General features: G+C 37.2%; 1 protein-coding gene and 1 long non-coding RNA gene across 4 annotated transcripts; one reads left to right on the forward strand and one right to left on the reverse strand.

Annotated features, from left to right (window-relative positions):
- Window positions 1-2,844: 2,844 nt before the first annotated feature.
- ABRA (actin binding Rho activating protein) lies at window positions 2,845-10,235 on the reverse strand. Of its 3 annotated transcripts, none has more exons than XM_082753449.1 (3): window positions 9,450-10,235; window positions 4,463-4,814; window positions 2,845-3,649 (listed from the first exon to the last, which is right to left on the reverse strand). In XM_082753449.1, exons 1-3 carry the CDS (start codon window positions 10,199-10,201, stop codon window positions 3,638-3,640), a joined length of 1,116 nt encoding a protein of 371 aa, XP_082609575.1. In that variant the 5' UTR covers window positions 10,202-10,235; the 3' UTR covers window positions 2,845-3,637. The 3 variants fall into 3 exon arrangements, with proteins under 3 accessions (XP_082609575.1, XP_082609574.1, XP_082609573.1); XM_082753448.1 differs by having other exon boundaries at window positions 4,445-4,814; XM_082753447.1 differs by having other exon boundaries at window positions 2,845-4,814.
- Window positions 10,236-10,668: 433 nt separating this feature from the next.
- On the forward strand, window positions 10,669-15,113 carry LOC309875657. The gene is made up of 3 exons (XR_014317066.1): window positions 10,669-10,745; window positions 11,533-11,592; window positions 14,925-15,113. It is a non-coding gene; the product is annotated as an uncharacterized lncRNA (long non-coding RNA).
- The last annotated feature ends 3,396 nt before the right edge of the window (window positions 15,114-18,509 follow it).

Below are 18,509 nucleotides of genomic sequence, written 5' to 3' on the forward strand. Positions count from 1 at the left end.
TACTGCATTGGAGGAGGAAGCTAACTTGCAATAGATGGGATATGCATCCAGTGAATGATCCATGCACTTAAAACAACTGCAGCAACTGCTGTAAGAAAAAACAGAGGTGTGAAAGTGAAATTTCTGTTTAAATTGAATCTGTATTAGAATACATGGAAGCTACGTTCAGAAGATGGAAAATGTACCTGAGAGTTTCTACAGAAGAGGAGGTGAAGTTTTTTGATTCCAAGGAAGGAACTTTGCTTTCTTAGCATACTGCACAACATTTTCAACAGCAAAACAAGCCTCAAACAGGAAAAGGGAGGAGATGTACCTATCAGGAAATGTTCTTTATCAGAAATAATCAAGGGTGATTAAAGTCTTTAGGAAAATAATGTGCAACTGTAAGCTACTATAACAGTAGCTGTGTTGTTTACTCTATCTGAAAGTCTGATTGTTTTGTAAACATACAGTGTTGCTTAGCCCCTTTGAAAAACTATTTTAAGCAAGTCAGAAATAGGAAATCAGGTCTTAAAATCTACAAAGACTGCTTTAATCAAGCTGTCTGTGACTTTCGTCTTGCTATCTGGAGTTTAAGTAGAATATTTAAATTCAGCAAAGGTCATGCTAGTTTCACAGGAAAGGAACAGAGTTAAAATGGAGAATTTATGGAGTACTTTACATTTTATTCATTTATTTATTATGGAGTACTAAACACTTTATTCACTGTTTTTTAATGAATTTGGATTTATTTTCTTCATCTGCTTTGCACAGAAACTTGCCACATCTTTACTTCATGTAAAAGATCTTTTAATGAAACATATAATCTGTATGAAACACTTCTATATATCATAAACTATATCAATACTTACACTTTTTGTGCAAGAGATATTTAATACTTTGTTTTAGCAGGCTTGCATGTTGCCTCCTATTTAAAGGTAAATGGAAGAACAGCATAAGACAAATCATTAGTCATTACATGTGTTATTTTTTTATCCAATTGGAAATAAATATTTTGAGTGGAAAAATTAAAGTGAAGGTCTTTCTTGTTGCAAAAAGCTGTTAACATCACCTTTGGGATGACTATGAATGTGGGAAGCTTAAGAAGTTACTTGCTGTGAGCTCTAGTTTTATGCTGGATGGTAGTGATTGTGTTGTTACAAAGTTGATCTAAGAATACAAAGGTGAGAGTTTTGAAGAGGGCTTTTGAGCTTGAAGACTAGGGTTTTTTTTGTTTGTTTGTTTTTTTCTTCATGCAAATTGTTTTAATGTTACTGTTCTCAACAAATCTTGTTTTTATCCCATATGATAAGTAGAAATGCACATATTTGATGCTATAATATGCAAGAAGATACCAACTAAATGAAATGCTGAGGTTCAAGAAAAAATGTAGAATGCCACTGGTCTTTTCTGTTGCTGAAGATGTATGAAAATAGAGGAGTTCAATTCTCTGCTACATTCCACAAAGATGACAGGAAGGTTCCCCATCTCCCTCCTTGGTCAATGCAAATTACAGGTCAGCTGAGAAGCTTTTTCCTGCAGCTTAGTCAGTCCTTGCTTTTCCTGCCTCCACTAGTTTATGTATTATATGAAACTGTTAAAATATGAGCTTGTCCATTATGATTTCTGGCCATAGAGGAGCCTGTAGAGAAGTCAAACAATTTATAATCTGTTGCTCTCATGTTTAGGTGGGTAAAACTTTCAAATCTCATTGTCAACATACATGGAGACATGTTTAAGTTTCAGACATTAAGACTGGATCGTGAGCAACTGTTACCTTCAGGATAAACACTTAATGTGCTGTAATTAACTTTGATGAAGAAGGCTGGATTTGAGAATGCCAGCACTTAGTCCAAGTCAGGTGTCTGCCCACCCTTCATTGTACAGGGCAAGAGCAGTAAAAGGTCAGAGATGTGCATCTGGTTGTGATCCAGTCAACCTAGCCTCTTTTTTCAGTTGGAATAGCAAGGCAGAGGTGGCTGCTGTGTGAATGAAAATTGTTGGCAACAATTGCCTTCTTTAAAGTAACAATTGCTTTGTTAGAAGCAGCATTCATCAAGTGGAAGGTACAGTAGAGGAGATACTCCAACTTCCTCATCCCTATCAAACAGGGAGAGGTGAAAAAAATAACTTTGCAGTTTCTACAGACTGTTTTTTATGTATGCTGGATGGCTTAAAATAAAAGCTATATTTTCTGTTTGCTATTTAAGCAGTACACCTGGTTGTATTCCAGCTGTTTTCCTGAACATGAAGTTGCAGATGGCTTAGACTTCATAGCAAAGCACAAGTTCTTACTGTGTGCTGTAAACATGCATGATATTGAAATTCACCTTTTGGTGGAATACCGTGTTTGAGTGTTTCAGTACAGAAATACATTGTTCCTACTGTCTAAGGACACCGAATGAAAGATGTATATAATTCCTCATATAATGGTGAAGTATTCTTGGCCTTTAAATCAGCCATGAAGATAACACCAAAAAAAGTATCTGTGTGAACCTAATCTCTGCTGTGTTGTCCAATAATAGGATGAGAGTTCTTGTGAGCAGAAATATGATATAATTCACCTAACATTTCACAGAATTGCAGGATGCTCTAGGTTGGAAGGGTCCTCTGGAGATTGTCTGGTCCAACCCCCTGCTCAAACAGGACCACCCAGAGCAGGGTGCCCAGGACCACATCCAGGTGGGTTTTAGAGATCTCCAAAGTGGGAGACTACAGCCTCTCTGAGTAGCCTGTTCTGCCTTTAGGGTGTGTTCTTTGTACAGATATTTAGTATGCTGTTTAATTTCCATATACTTTGAAATCTTGTTCTGGTGTTTTGGACAGAGAAACCTTCACTTCCTTCAGTACCTGTGAACAGGACAAGGTACTTGTATTTCAAAACAACTTAGTGATTTTATTTACTTCCAAGAAAAGGAACAAATGTATTTTTTTCTAGTGTGTGGGAGAAAGAACCAAAAAAAAATAATTGTTTATTTACAACTCATATATTCCTTTGACAAGCAACTTAGGCAGCTGTAAGTCATTATATAAAGATGTAAAGAATCAGGGAAGAATATTCAAGTAAACATTCTGATACATAAATATCACATTTAGAGGTCAGTTTTACAGATCTATTAAAGTAGTCTGAGAGATCTCAAGAAAACACTAATGTTAAATAAGTGCTATTGAATCCAAGTGGTAATACAATTTTTTCTTCCTTAGATTCACAACATATAACTGTGCCCAAAATACTGTTTTCCATCAACTTACAAGAGACACATAATAACCACTTCTTGTATCACTTGCTTATAAAAGATATAATTTATATATTCATTGGAGGATCAAACTGGAGTACCTGTACTCTTGTGATATGGTAGCAGTACTTCTTTTATCACAGAGGCAAGGTGTTCACACACCCTTTTCTTCTGTAAGAAGATATTTTTTCTTTCACTTTGAAAGAATCTTATGAGGGGAAGCAACATTGTTTTTTCATTATGCAAATTACTTGCCCAGGCATCTTGATCTGAATGTTACATGTTACTTTCCCCTATATTTATAAGAAAGATGCATAGATCTTCAGATGATGTATTGCACGATGTTGCATAAGAGATTTTTCTCTGTGGCTATTTATTCAAAACTTCTTGTGTATTATATTCTCTTTGGTGTTTTCTGTTCATCAGCCATAACTCTAAAAATGAAACAATAAATTATATAAATACATTAAATAAAAAAAAACTCATAAAAGACTTTTATCTTAGTTTCTGTGATATGTATGAGAAAATTATCAGTAGTTGCCACAAGATAAAACTGCAATAGTATTTGTTTATACTGTTTATAACAAACAAACTTGGCATCCTTGATTGTGTTTAAATAAACCCTTTTTGCATGCATTTGAATGATTAGTTAGGAAATATGCACACAAGATCATTTTCACAGATCAAAAACTTGGCCTGAGTTTAGATCATCATTCAGCTTCTGCTCTGGCATGGTTTGTATTTGTGATATCCCAGTTTAAATAGTCAAGAGGATCCTGAATGTAAGGATAAGTGAAAATTTGAAATTATTTGTAGCTGTTTGTATTATTATGATTTTCTGTGTTCAATATATTTTTGCTTATTGTTCAATATATTTTTTCTTTAATTATCTTTTGGTATAGTCATTAACTGAAGTGTCCTGCAAGCCCTCCTGGTACAGAGAAAAATCCATTTGGATGCTTGAGTTATCATGCACTAGTTATAAAGCTTCTATTTAGAAAAATGCTCAATGTCTTTTCTTGTCCAGGGGGTGGAAAAATATTGTATTCCAAATGTGCAAAAACTAACAGCAAGGACAAACAGGTTTTCCAAGGCAAGTTGCCCTTGTCCTCCTAGCATGCCTATTTTAATAATGTAATTATGACATTGTCATCCCTTCCTTGCCATAACATTTCTCCTTCAAAGTCTACCAGTCCATGTTTCCTGGCTCTCATGAGAATCCCAACAACCTTATCTGAAATACGAACGTATCTCTCAAAGAGCTCCCCGAAAGTGACTTGGATCTTGCTGTCACGCCGTGGTTTAGCCATTGACTCAATGATGAAGCACAAGTCCCTGATCTCCCGGTGAATGTGGGCCTCAGCTCTCTTGGCCCTTTCAGCAGTTTTGGTTCCTTCCTTTGGACGGCCATACCCTTCGTCTCCTTTGTGCAGGCGTGTGGACATGGCCAGGTCGTGGTCAAATTCTTCGCTGAAGGGATTCAGCTTCTGTGATGTGATGTGCTGGTCTGCCCATTCCTGCCACCTGTCCTTCAGGCTATTAACGGGGCTGTATTTCCTGTGAGCCTTAGTGCTTCTTTCCTCACTGAGCTTGCTTGCGCTGGAAGAAACAAAAACACTATTTGAGTTTTGCATTTCATCATTTAATTACAGTCCTGGTACTAGTCTTAATACTAACATGTACTGTGTTTTTCCAGACCAGATGCTAACCACCAGGTGGCATGTTTTCACCAGTTCTAAACTAGTACTTTGAGGGTTTTTAGTCCACGTTTCAGATGGCATTCAAAAACAAATTCACTGACAACAGCTTGATTTCATCTATGCTACCACCTTCTAGCTTAGTTTTGAACCCATTTTGGCTGAATTCTGTAGGGATATGAGACAGTATGCTGCTGATTGCCTGCACCTTCATTCAGTCACATAGCTCCCCATTTTTGTCTGCACTGCAGAGCCTGAAATCTGCCTGACTTAATGTTACAGGTGACAGTAACTGCAAGTGTACAGACTGGGGCCTCACCTATTTTTGACTGAAGCACAGAGGGCAGTGTCTGGAAAAATCTGTTCCTTCTAATAGGTGTTGAATTCAGAAAAAAATAAAAAATAATAAAATAATAAAAAAAAGACAAAAGTACAGTAGCTCTGCCTATACATATTTTATCTATGATTCTGAACAATTTTTGAAGTACAAAATTCATGTTCCTTTAGGCAGGTGTATGAGGCTAGAAGAAACTTAAGGCTACTGAAATTTGTGTCAAGGTCAAAGGATGAAGAGATCTTAACAGATCTCGTGCATGTTCATGTTTGTAGCAGCATTTTATTACTGGATGGCTGCAGGCAGACAGATTCTTGATGCTCTTTCCTCTAGTGACCAATCTCACATGTTGCGGGGGAGTTATAGATAGTCTGAGCTAGTCTTTGTGCTGTCCACATCCTGTCACTGCATCTGTATAGAGCTTGCCTAGGGAGTATGTTGTGCTGTGGCTATGCTGAAGTAATTTGTTTTCTAATACTTTTAGTCCCCAGAAGGCCGCTCTGAAACCACCCCAGTAATATCTGCTGAATATTAACAGGAACAGTCAGAACAAAACTACAGTTAGCAAAACAGTACAGAAGACTACAAACCTGCTGCCTGCTGCCCATTGCTTTGTTTCCTACTAAACTTGTTGAAAGGAGAAGACAACCAAGTGAGATGGCGTGCTCTAAAGGCTTTGTTGTTCTTGTGTGTTGTTTTTTTTTTTTCTTGATTTTTTTTTTTTTAATTAAACTGTCTAACAAGTACTCTCATCTTTTCTTTCTGAAGCCTATATTTCTTTTATAGCTGAATACTATTATCCTTATCACCTTTTCAGTGGTTGAGGAAAACATCGTATCTATCCTTTTGCTTTTATGATGCCCTAAGTGGATTTGGAAGTTCCATATTGTTAACTACCTTTTTTTAAATGCATCTTCCAGTTCTGATTCCCAAAGTGCAATTTTCCTTATTGTTTAGCTTGTTGATGAGCTAACACAGAAAGCTGTCATAGACCTAGAATCCTTTTTTGCCATGTCTGTACAGTGCCTAATACAATGGATTGTGAATCCAAAATGAGGATTGTGAGCTTAACCCAATGTAACAAGTCTGTTACCTGTAAGAGTCAAAGAAGTTTACCTGCTAACCAAAGTGATAACCAAATTGCATTCTGAACTTGTATGACAGTGTTGCCCATGCCCTGTGTTCCCTACTGTCCTGTCTCTAGGGAAAATGCATGAATCCTTTTGTAATGTTTTGAATTTCATATCTCTGCTGTGCCCCTTTGGCTCCTAAACAGAAATGAAATAGTATTTCTAGGCCTGTAGAAGTTAACATTCACTCTACTAAGGAAGCAGCCTGAGTGCAGTAAATGTTGCAGCTGGAGGTCACGAAGGTGCTGATGTGAGGGAAAAAATGCTGGCACTGATCCTTTTTTTTCCTGGGACATAGTGAGGAAAATAAGAGATGTGCTTTAAAAAGTCCATATACTTATGGACTTTTTGAAGAAGATTAAGCCAAACTGGAAAGTTCATAAAAACAGCAGGCTAAAATAATGTATTTTGAGGCTATAAAAAATAAATACATAATAATGGGTAGTTTAAAAAAATAAAATAAATCCAGTCCTGATAATAGCACTATAAATGTAGAAAAAGATTCCTGACAGATTTCTGTGGAAGAGATGTCTGTAAGTAATAGAGAGGGTGTTATTTCTATCATTTGCACCTCAGTAAATATGGCTAATCTATTTTTCCCTAGGTAGCAGCCCTAAAATGAGACATATGGAGAAAACATATGTAAGGTTTAAAGGAAAGATAGCTGCTTTACCTCTACTATCAATTTTTTTAGTGAGCAATTTATTTTAATTGGCATCATTTTCAGGTAAAATGGTGCTGTTTTCCTAATGTGTGAAATCTGTGTTTTGACACTTCGTTTTTCTGCTAATTTCTGTCAAAGGACAGTGCGTGCAGTCCCTCCCAAAATTAGGGACCAGAGACTTTCAACCTCTGGGTTATTGGAGAACTTTTTCAGATTGACTTAACCATTTGTTCCTTGTGGGTGATGGCTGGTCAGTTATACAGCAAAGCATTGTTTAGTAACCAGTCTGAGTAGTTAAAATAGCTACCTGTGTTCAGGTATCTGTGCTGGAATTTACTGTGTGGTTGACGTAGTCCTGGTTTTAATGGTGGCCATGGTAACTGCTTGCTGGCAGTGGGGTACAAAACCTGGCTAGTTAGTGGGACTGGCAGAGTCTGTCATTCGCTGTCTGCAGAATGACCAGGAAGCCAGTTTTGATGTTCTCATTTGTGCTGGTTCCAGTTTCTGGTTTCTGAAATGGTGGTTAGGATACAGTATCGAGCGTATAGGCCCTGGCCCTCTGATTCCTGCTGTCCTGCTGGTCTTTCCCACACGGGCTAAGCGAGCGGGTGACACGCCTGCCTTCTCGTCTCAAACAGCCTCGTGCTCATCTCACACGCATGCAAGGCAGAGCAGAAGATGGCAGAAACTCAGACCCCACCACACCATGGCCTTGACAGGAAGGCCTTGGCACCAGCCTCTTCCCAGGGCTCTGCTCTGTGAGGGGAGCTCTGCCAGACCCTGCCCCAGCCAAATTTAGGCCCCGGCTGCCATCCCTGCCCCAGAGAAGCCTTAGCACACCCTGGTCCCAGAGGCAGTGCTTTCCTTCATCACGAATTTAAAGTTAGATGTGAAGTTTTGTGCTGGAACAGTTCAGGCTCAGCCGCACGTTCATGCCTGCTGGAACATTACAGAGTTTGTGAAGCAGAGCACTGGAGCAAATAACGTGCTATGTCTCTAACAGCTGCCTACAGCTTCCCCTCTCGCAGTTGGACATGTGGACCTTCTCATCTGTTCCTGAGAAGGGAGCGATGAGTGGGTTTGGCAACTATCTTCTGGCAAGTCTGGCAACAGCACAACTCTTTGTAGCCATCTTCTGAAAAGTTTGTTCTGCTGGAGGGGTCTGGGAAAGCAAACTGGGGAATTCCTACCAGCTTCTGCTATTCCTCTGCAGTTCTGGGAGGCTTCCCCAGGACTGCCTGTCTGTGGCTGAACCTTACTTGTTTACTACCTGGACTCTAAATTTAATATGCAGCTGCTGTAGTGTAGTAATCTTCAAGCACAATCCTCTTACTGAAAGAAGCCTTACTCAAAACCATCTGATACTATAATTTTGCTACTTAATTCTCTCTCTTTTTTTTTAGAACCTGTAATAACTACATCAGTAAGTAATATTTTTTTCTCCTTCTTTTCTGTTCACACCAGTTACAGGCATAAGAAAGTCTCTATGTCTGAAAGTTCCACAACAGACTCCGTGAGCATACTTAGAGAGAGAGTGTGTGTGTGTACCCACAGAGAGGCGCTGAATTTGAAAAATGAATTGATGATTCAAATGTTCTTTTTGTCAAATGACTTATAACATGGTTTAGAAATGATTTATAGCATGATTCAAATCACTCTTTCAGAAGTAGAGGCAGGCTAATATCTCAGGAACTGGGACCCTAAACAGAGAAGTTCCATCCTTTGACTTAATGAATTCCAAATCCATAAGGAAAGCTTCCAAAGAGAATCAGTGCACCCAGATTTTGTTAAGATGTACCTAGAAGTGATTTCCTCAATACCTGTTTTTGGACATTCTGCGTAAATCACTCCCAAGATTATTCACAATTTTTGCAAAGCAAAATAATGAATAAATATGTTGAAATATTATTTGCTCAGGTGTGTTGCTTTAGACTTAGTATTTGCTGTAATCATCATATCATTCAGGTTATAAAAGACCTCTAAGATCATCTGAATAGCTGTGGGTTCCTGAGGAACAAAAAGATGTTAATCTGAAATGTGGACTAAAATATTGAGAGGTAAGTAGTGATTTAGATGAACCAATAAACCTAGTGTCAAAATTAAATGGAATAACATTTCCCAAATATAACTTCCTATGTCTCTTATGCATATAGTACTTGAGATGCAAGACTGTAGTCAGAAGTTACTGACTAACCACTTAAGCATAGAGAGTTATGTGAAAGGTTTTCTGGATTTTATTATTATTATAATTGTTTTGCTTTTTCTTTAGGAATAATTATTTCTCGTTGACCATTTCCTATGTTTGTTTGTTTTTTCCTGATCTCATTTCACTTATTTGTTGTGGAAGCTTGTTCCCGTTTCAGGGTCTGCTGACCATTTGTGATACTGTAACAAAGGTGTTTTACTTACAAAGATGGCACAGGTCGTTTAATCCTCACAGCCGTCACCTCTCGGTCACTGTCCTCTGGCTCAAGTCTGTCCTCTGCTTCCCCATAGCCACTGTCCTCTGCATCCATGCTGTCATCGTGGCTGTTAAGCAGCAGTTCTTCCTTAGTCCCCACTTTGTCCTCTTGTTCCATCTGCTTCCAGCCCTTGGTCAGCTCTGATACCGTGTTTGAACACTTTCTCCTTATTGTGGGTGATAATTTGGTGCTAAGAATTTTGTCAATAGCATTTGATTCTTCTTTGAGCTTGATCATCTCTGAGCTGCCATTGTTGTTCTCGTATCTGTCACTGAGGAGGCTAACATCACCTCCTCGTTCATAGGCTTTGCTTACAACTGTCTTGGTCACCTCTTTGCTTCTAATGTTGAACTTTTTGAGGGCTTCATCCGATTCCCTGGATTTTTTTTCAGCATCTCTTATTGTAGTTGATTCATTTACTGAGGATTTTTCATTGTCTTTTCCTTGGTCCCTCTTGGTGGATGGAATTGGCCATTTTTCAAAGGGTCTTTCTTGCACTGGCTGAGTTGATGAGTCCACTGCACTGGGGACCCACCCGCTGGGTTCCTGAGCTTGCTTTACGTTGTGATCAGTTGCCCACTGCTGCCAACCTCGCGCCAAGCTGAAGACTAGGGTGGCTGTTCGGATCTTGTGGACAGCCCTTTTTGCAGGAGTTGTGCTCGCCTTCTTTTCGAGAGCCATGCTGCTGTCTGCTGCCATGCTGGTGCTTTGCCCTCTTATGTTAAGCACCTCCTCAATGAGCTTCCTTAAGCGAGTAATGTCCAGCAAAGAGAGCTGCAGAGATTTAAATAGATGTGGGAGCAGTTTGTGCCCATGGAAAATATGTGAAACACTTTGCACAAAGATAGAGTATCCTCACTATTACGGAGTTCTTTTTTTAAAACGTGGGATTGCATTTCATCACAGCAGATGAATGATGCGTGATGTAAACAGGATGACACAGACCTGTACTGGGAATAGTGAGAAATTCACAGCACTCTTCCCAGGGACTGCTCAATCCCCAATTTGTTGGCAAGTGCAGAATTTGGGTTAAAGATATTGAACAGAGTGTCTGAAATGGCTAAATGTTAGGTGCTGTCAGTTGTTGACAGAGCGGAGACTACTCATCATCACAGGCAAAACTTGCCCCTAGTTACGGAGTGTAAAGCCAGAAGCAGATTATGAATGAGAAATGTTTAGATGTATTTTGTAAAAATATGCTAGGTGATTTCATTTTATTGCTCACATATCCAAGAATATCCAGGTATGTTAATTTTTAAAAGGTATTTATGTGCTCTATTCCAAGTTATTCCCCAGTTATGTCTGTTTACAGCGTACCTTTAGGGGGTTTTAGGAACAATATTGCATTTGGTGTCAGTGCTAAGAATGAGTGAATCACTATCTCTAGTCTGAAGATAAATATAGTAAGTCTGACTTGATTGGATGGATGAATGGTCTCCTAATTTTTATTTAGGATTTTGAAAAAAAAAAAAAAGTTAAGTGTGACCATTTCTGACTGCTTTTTCAAGGAAGTTATCTATATAAACTAGTGTTTAGTTGTATGTTATTTACACCATAATTATGTTCAACATTTACAGTATATAAAAAAATAGTTTTCTAGGAAAAATCATAATTTCCTCATTCCAGAGGACTTCCTGGAGAGTGGTTATATTTGAATTTATATTTTTTTTTGGTGGGTTTTATCAGTTGTTACATAATAACAAACAGACGTTTTCTGAGTTACAGTCCTATAGTGTCTTATTTCTTAGTATATTGTTTCCTAAACAGGAAAGGAAACTGGCATTGCTTTTTCCATCTATCATACCTCACAGCTTAGCAGATGACTTGCCATACTCGCCATGTGGCAGTCAGGCAAACTGAACTTCAGGGTATTCTGTTGGCTTCATTGGTGTTATACCAGAGATAAATATGGACTCTTACTACTCTGCCTTTTATGATTCTCTCTATTAAAGGCTGGGCTTTTTCAAGTAGGTTTGATTATATCTATCTCTTGTTTAATAACAAAGCTTTATCATACCTTTGACTTCTAGGCAGAATTCCTCATTAATCTGTGGGGTCATTTCCTCTTCAAAACTGATGACATAACGTAGGTTAGTGTTGCTATTTGATATTTAATCACACTTTTATTTTAGAAAGAAATGTATGACCTCAGTATACTGTACAATCGTGGCTATTACCAGCTTCATCGTAACTCTGAAATGCCATTATGAAGTGTACTGGTGTAACCTGATTAAGAAGCATATGTTACTGAACGTTTATTTTGGTACTGCTTAAAGGCTAATCAGGAATGGGAGCTTCTTGTGTTTAAAAGTACGCATGTGCAGTCATGTATGCAGGATGGTGCATGTTCTGTAACAGCTAAGAAAGATGGAGATGAAAGAAGATGATAATGCTTGTGCAACATAGGAGTGCGATACCAGCTCATTATATCATTTCTTATGATTTCTTGAGGATAGGGGAGGCCAAGACTTTAGGAATGAATTGTTATTAAATTGCAATCTGAATTGTTCTGATATTTTTTTTTTTAATTATTATTTGGCATGATCAAACTGATTTTTAATGCCTGTTCCAAAGTTCTTGCAACTTCAGTCATATTTCCTAAATGTACTGTCTGATCCTTGTTTAGAAAAATAAGTGAAAATTGCAGGGAAGTATAAAGGAGAACCTGTTAGCGAGCACACTGTTTGATGGATAGCTATTACTATTTGTTTTATGTGATTTTTCCAGTTAATTTTGTACTATTCCAATTTTGCATATGAGATAAAAAACAAAAAACCTGACCAACATAGCATCTGCTGCTCTTGTTCATCCTTCAAAGGTGGCTGCTTTGCAAAAAAAAAAAAAAAAGAACTTAGATCTTCTTAACAAAATTTGTCAAATCAAAATTGTGTGAACCTTGTTAAAAGGTTCTGCTAGGTTTACTACTGCAATTTCTGTTGAGGTTCTTGGATATTTTTATTCTCCTCCCATCTTTGCAAGTGGCTGTATTGAAATTTGTGGTCTCAAGAAAGAATTATACTCCTTCTGAAGGCTTGGAAATTACAGCCCGTTTCAAAGAATTTCTTAATAAAGATATATATATATATATTTTTTTCCTGATGGGCTTGACTTTAATGTATTAATCATTGTCCCACAGACTTAAGGCTTACAGAGTTTAGATAAATGGCAACAAAAAGTCACATTAAATTAAATTGAATACCAAAATTATAGTTCTAAAGTACTATTAAATCCATGTTGCATGACAATATGTTAAACAAATGTTTAGTTTAAACTGGTCACTATTTTAAGCTGAAGTTGTAATACCATAGGCGTGTTCAAAGTTCCAGTGAAACTTTAATGTAATTATTCCAAGACAGCTGAATTTATTATGCTTAATTTTAGGGTGTACAATCATGTCTTGAAAATGTTGAATGATGCCTTATTTTACATTGTGATGTTGCCAGTGAGAAGTCTGTCATGAGAAAAGTATAAATAATGTTTGAGTCATCCAGTCAGATTCATACATTGTCCATTGCTTAGTTAATTTATGTTTTGCTCCAGTAAGATATTTTTATTTTTATTTTTATTTTTTAATTTTTATTCTTAGTGGCCAAAGCTAGTGTCTAATCTCTCTATTGGCACTTCTGAAAGCCAATAGCCAACTATTGTCTGGGATCACATTTCCTATATGACTTAAATATCTCACAGGATGTGCTCCAATGGATTTTCCAAGAATTCTGCTTGAATTCAGTCTTGAGGGATAATTTATTGTAGGAGGTATATGGGAGTAATAGCATCTGGAGCAGATAAATAGATGAGTAGACATGATGTAGATGGAAGCTGTGAACTCCTTTTTTCCTTAGCCCTGACTGCATGCAGTTCTAGGATTCAATCTCTTTGACGTCTTGGGGCAAGTCTGTTGTTCCTATAACTTTGTTGCTCCTTTTGGATTGCTGCATTACACATAATACTTCTGATTTCCTGAATCTACAGTCATAAAAGACCATCTAAGAGGTTGCCACTGTTAACATTTAAAGTTGTTTATGGGTTGTTTTGTTTGTTTGTTTTCCCTAGATGAAATATTCTCTGTAGTTTCACTGTTTTTAAAAACAATTTTATTTTCTGTCCCATTATGTGGAATATTAACAGTCACTGAGGGGGACTGGTTCGTCTTCCTTTCTCCCTTCTCCTTTCCTTTCCATGCTTAATTTTAAAAGTAGGATTTATCCTTCATTCTTTTACCTTGTCAGACATTGTATGTAAGTTATTCAGTGTTTTTGATGCCTTAAAACAAGGAATTTCATTTTCATCCTGTTGTAAGCTTATAAAAGATGCTGTTTTTCTCCTCAGAGTTAGTGATGAATAATGAGAACAATCTGTGTTTCATGGTTAAATATAACCAGCTGCCATTATCAATAAGGAATCTCAAGACTGAGTTTTCTTTTCATCATGACACTGTTAGAGTATGTTGTGTCAGAGCACTATACATTGCCAGTGATCACAGAAAGCCTTGGTGTAATGGGTTAGAGTTCTGGTTTTCCTTATTTTTAGAGTTCACGTCAAACATATCACTTCTAGCCATAGTAATGAGCAACTCTGCCTCATTCAGTGTGCAGTCTTGTGTATAGTGCAGGTGTCCACTCTTAGAAATGGACCACTCCTGTGCCTTTGGACTGGATCCTCTCTTTCTGTTAACAGAAAACAGTCTACACATTCATTGGTGCATTTTTTATTTTTTTTATGTTTTCATCCTTTTATGTTTGCATTTAACCACAATCTTTTTTTTTTTTTTTTTTTTTTTTAATTAAAAAAACAAACAAACAAACAAAAAAGCCTGTTGTACTGAGTCAGCTCCTCTGTAATTAACAGGGAATCTTGAATCTGCATTTGATTATGTGTAATTTCAGAATTCAGCTATATGAGAGATCAGGGTTTATCCATGACCTATGATGACAGCTCTACTTTGTGAAAAAAAATACACCCAACAAACTTCCAAGAAAACCCTGTTTAGAACCAGATCTGAAAGAATCTTCATTATGGCAGGGTGCCAAGCGTAGAGAGGGTAGGCCCACCATCCAGCAGCAGCAACCATAGCTAACGAGTTGTAGTGTATATCCCCAAAGCTCATCTCGCTCTACGTGAAGCAGATTTAAATGTGAATCAGTCTAACGATAGAAAACAGCTCTGTGTAATCTGAACTGGGTAACGATGAGCATTCAGCATGATAGAGAGACCTGGGTGTTACGGCTCAGAGAAACCCAGCTCTGAGGTGTCTCCGTATATCTTCAAGATCCTATAGATGCACAGCTACTGAACTGGCAATGCATTTAATATACATGTATTCTTCCTCTAAAGGTGCCTTTGCTTTTACAGAAAACAAGAAAATAATTTTAGGATATAGAGCTGTAAATCACTTTGACACTCTCTTCCTACTTCTGCATAGAGTGCCCACTGTTTTCAATGGGGGTTAGATATCCAAGTACCCACAAGAAATCTGTGCAGTTTAATCAAATCTATACAGGAAAAGAAAGAGAAGGTAAGCTCAGATCCTTTTAATACCATTGTGCTTTCAAGCATAAATACATCTTTTATCTGAGTATCTGTGGGGAGTAAACAAACAAGGAGCAAACAGTAACGAAGCAAATTCATTTGAAAGTGTAAATAAACATTTGCAGAAAGGCATTTGCATTCAATTCTGTTTCCAGTATGAAGGAATTTTTGAAAATCATGAAACCAAGAAAGGCTTTAAAAGATACCTGAAAATATACTGCTCTTCAAGGTTATCTTGGTCATATCTCTTTGTCAGTGAATAATCTTTTTTTTTTTTTTTTTTTTTTTCTGATAAGAAAATTATATAATACTATATTATGAGCAGTTTAACTTTGTGGTTCTAAATAGCTGACATATCTTAGTTTACAGTTTACCAAGAAATAGTTTTATGGCTTTGGGAATATGAAATTATTGGCTGCTACTGAAACCTGTCCCTGAACAGAACATTAGATACAAGGAATTTAAAGTCTTCACATAACTTTGCAACATGAGATGAATGGGAGCCATGCCAGAATAAGGAGAACCAGAAATCAGACACCTAGTTGTAATACGATAGAAGATAAATGTATTTTAAACATCTACAAGAAAGAAATAACAAATTTAAGAAAATAAAACCACCCGAGATAAGAGGTATAGTCAAATCACTGTCAACTATTAATAAGGCAGTGTTAATAAAGCATTATGGCTTTTTTTTTTGTCATTGTTTTGTTTTGTTTTCCTGTTAAAAATAACTGCACATCTCTGTATATTGGTGTTTCTCAGATTTCAGAGTGACAAATGTGGGAGGAAAAAAGAATTTTCACAATTTTTGAAAAAAAAAAACAAAACTCCTTTCAGAGCTCTTGTTTAGAGCAGTATGCTTTAGAGCAGAACTGAATGGATATTTTTATTTGTATACTTTATCATTGGTCTGTTCAAAGAATATTTACCTCCATTTATTACTGGATATGCATCACTTTGTTCTCCTGTATTATCTTTAATAATATCAGGTATATTTAAAGGTATATTAAGCATGTTTAAAATTTGACAATACAGATTACAAAATGGACAAAACAAACAAACAAACAAACAAAAAAAACAGACATAAATGTGCCTTTTCCATGTTACATCCAAAGATGCATATAGTCAACCTACCACAGGGTTTTGTAGGATCTTTGAAAATGTACATTTAGCTTCTAACAGAGTTGCTAGTTATTGATTGTCATTATATGCCAAAACTTGCAACTTTTTCTTCTCTCTCCTCTCAGGTTTGAAATCATGGTTTGAGGAAGGAGCAGAAAACAAACTGAAAGTTTTAGAAAACATGTTTCAAGTTCTTCAAACAAAGAAAAGCCTACACATATCGGGAAAGGAAAGTCACAGAAAAAAAAAAAATAGATAAAATCCAATACTTCAGTGTTTTCACTCAGGACCACACTCATAGCTGAGAAAACAGGCCTATCTCAATATTTATCTATAGTACTTAAAAAAAAAAAAAAAAAAGTGCTTTTTTGTTTGTTTTTAATAATTACTGAAGGAAATGCCTTGAATTAGACAAAAATTGTCTAATTGTTTTTTACTCTCTCAACTGGCTAAAGCAATTAGTTTATTTTTGGTGCTCCAGTCAAATTACACTTCTCTATTGTTATCCTTAAAGGTCCTGAAACAAATTCCCTTTTCCTTGTGAAAAGGGAATTCTAGGAATGTTTTTGTTGATTTATTTTTGAGCCCAAATCTGTGTACATATGTTGTCAAGGAAGTTGTAAAATAGGAACTGAATTTGGTGCCTTTTGTCAGGGAAAAACATTCTCTGCATAAAGCCAAAATCTGTTCATTCAAGGAGGGAAAATTTGGCATTTTCCTTTCACCCAGCCTGGTGAGAAGTGGGATGTTTTGTTGCAGATTTGGAGGAATCCATGGTAGAAAGCAGAAATCCTCCCAATAAATTCATCATGATGATTCTCATTTAAAAAAGCAATACTGATATACTCAGGCTTTAAACTGCAACTGTGGTTCTTGACCTTTGGGTAACACAAATGAAATCTCTTGAGTGCTGTTGGCTCTGTCCGCTCTCCCACTATCACATTCCACTGCACTAGGCAGGACACAACATTATTTATTATTTCTCACTTAACCACCAACTGCTTTAACAGCATGCAGCTGTGTTTTTGTTAGTAGAGGTAGACCCCTAACTCTGCGTGTCCTGAGCTGAGTGAACGTCCCGTGGCCAGTCTACTATGGAACGGCTGCCCCGTGGAGTTACTTGCATGAGCCCAGCTGACATCAGGTGTCAAGAAGTGAGCGATGGGAACTCCCAGGAGACCAGCTGGTATTTGCAGTGCTGCACGAGTATTTCCATGGCTCGCGCCTGGTCTTCAATTGCCAGGGAAGTTAGAGCAGATATTCCCAAGGCTTTCTGGGGTTAGTTTTGATCAAAGACTTTGAGAACAAGTTAGATTAAGTTACATGGCTACCTCCTTTTTAAACTACTCTTAAGTTTGTCTTATTTGTTACATAATGTAATGGTAATTAATAGCCTGATTTAGACTCAAAACTCTTTGCAAGAAAGAAATGAGTTGGATCTTGAGGACTATTCCTTGTGGGTGTTACTTAAAACTGTCCGTCATTAGACCGTAGAAAGGGAGAAAGCTATGTTTTCCCCTTGGATATAAGGATAGGTAATTGTTGGTAGCAGCATACACAAACTGGGATGAACTGTTCTGTGAGGATCGTGGGCACTTCAATTTCTCTTCAGTTTGGCACACAGACAGGTATGCTGATTAATCCAGTGGGTGATTTAAAATATAGGTCAGTGTATTAATAGAAATATAGAGGAGAAAATTGACACCCCGCACCCTTTTCTTGACTGAATCAGCATTTTTGCTGATTCACCAGTAACTTTAGCCTGCTTAACATAGAAGATTCGAGTAGATGGTGAATTTTCAAGAGTTGCATCTGATTTTGGAAAGTGTGTGGTTGGTTGGCCTGAGGTGGTTTGCTACTTGGACATGTATACTGTCCTCAGCTCTCACTGCACTAGACCTTTCTAGCTCCTTCCCTGAATCATTACTCATTGCTGACTTAGGCTAGATCACCTCAGGAGATGATCAGAAGATGAATGTGGAATGGGATTTGACTGAACAACAACAAACTCAGCATTATTTAACAGCCCCACAATACTGCTTCAGCTTTTCTAGCTCCTTTCTTAAAATAATCAAAGCACAATGAGTTTTTTACATAATGAGAAAATAAAGAGAAAAGAGAAGCACATGTTTATGTTTGAAAAGTGTTATATTACTCACATGACTTGACTGGATATGGTAATTTTGGAGCTACTGCATTCATCTTTTTTTTCTCTGTGGAGGCTGTTAAGGTTTGTGGCAGAGGCCATTGAATCTGTCCCTCAGGGCTTAACAGGTTTTCCAATGTAATAACAATGACTGAAACTTCAGTCAGACAGAAGTAATCTGTTTTTGCTCTTTCTTAGGCAGATGATTGC

The sequence above is a fragment of the Aythya marila genome, assembly GCF_965140915.1.
Source record: "Aythya marila genome assembly, chromosome: 2".
Taxonomy (NCBI): Eukaryota; Metazoa; Chordata; class Aves; order Anseriformes; family Anatidae; genus Aythya; species Aythya marila.

What these genes read in the sequence shown, in the direction of transcription:
- ABRA (XM_082753447.1), bottom strand. Translation starts at nt 10,201, where the DNA reads ATGGCAGCAGACAGCAGCATGGCTCTCGAAAAGAAGGCGAGCACAACT. An exon ending in AAACGACCTGTGCCATCTTT is followed by an intron (nt 4,815 to 9,449) that starts GTAAGTAAAACA and finishes TGTTTCTTCCAG; the next exon opens with CGCAAGCAAGCTCAGTGAGG.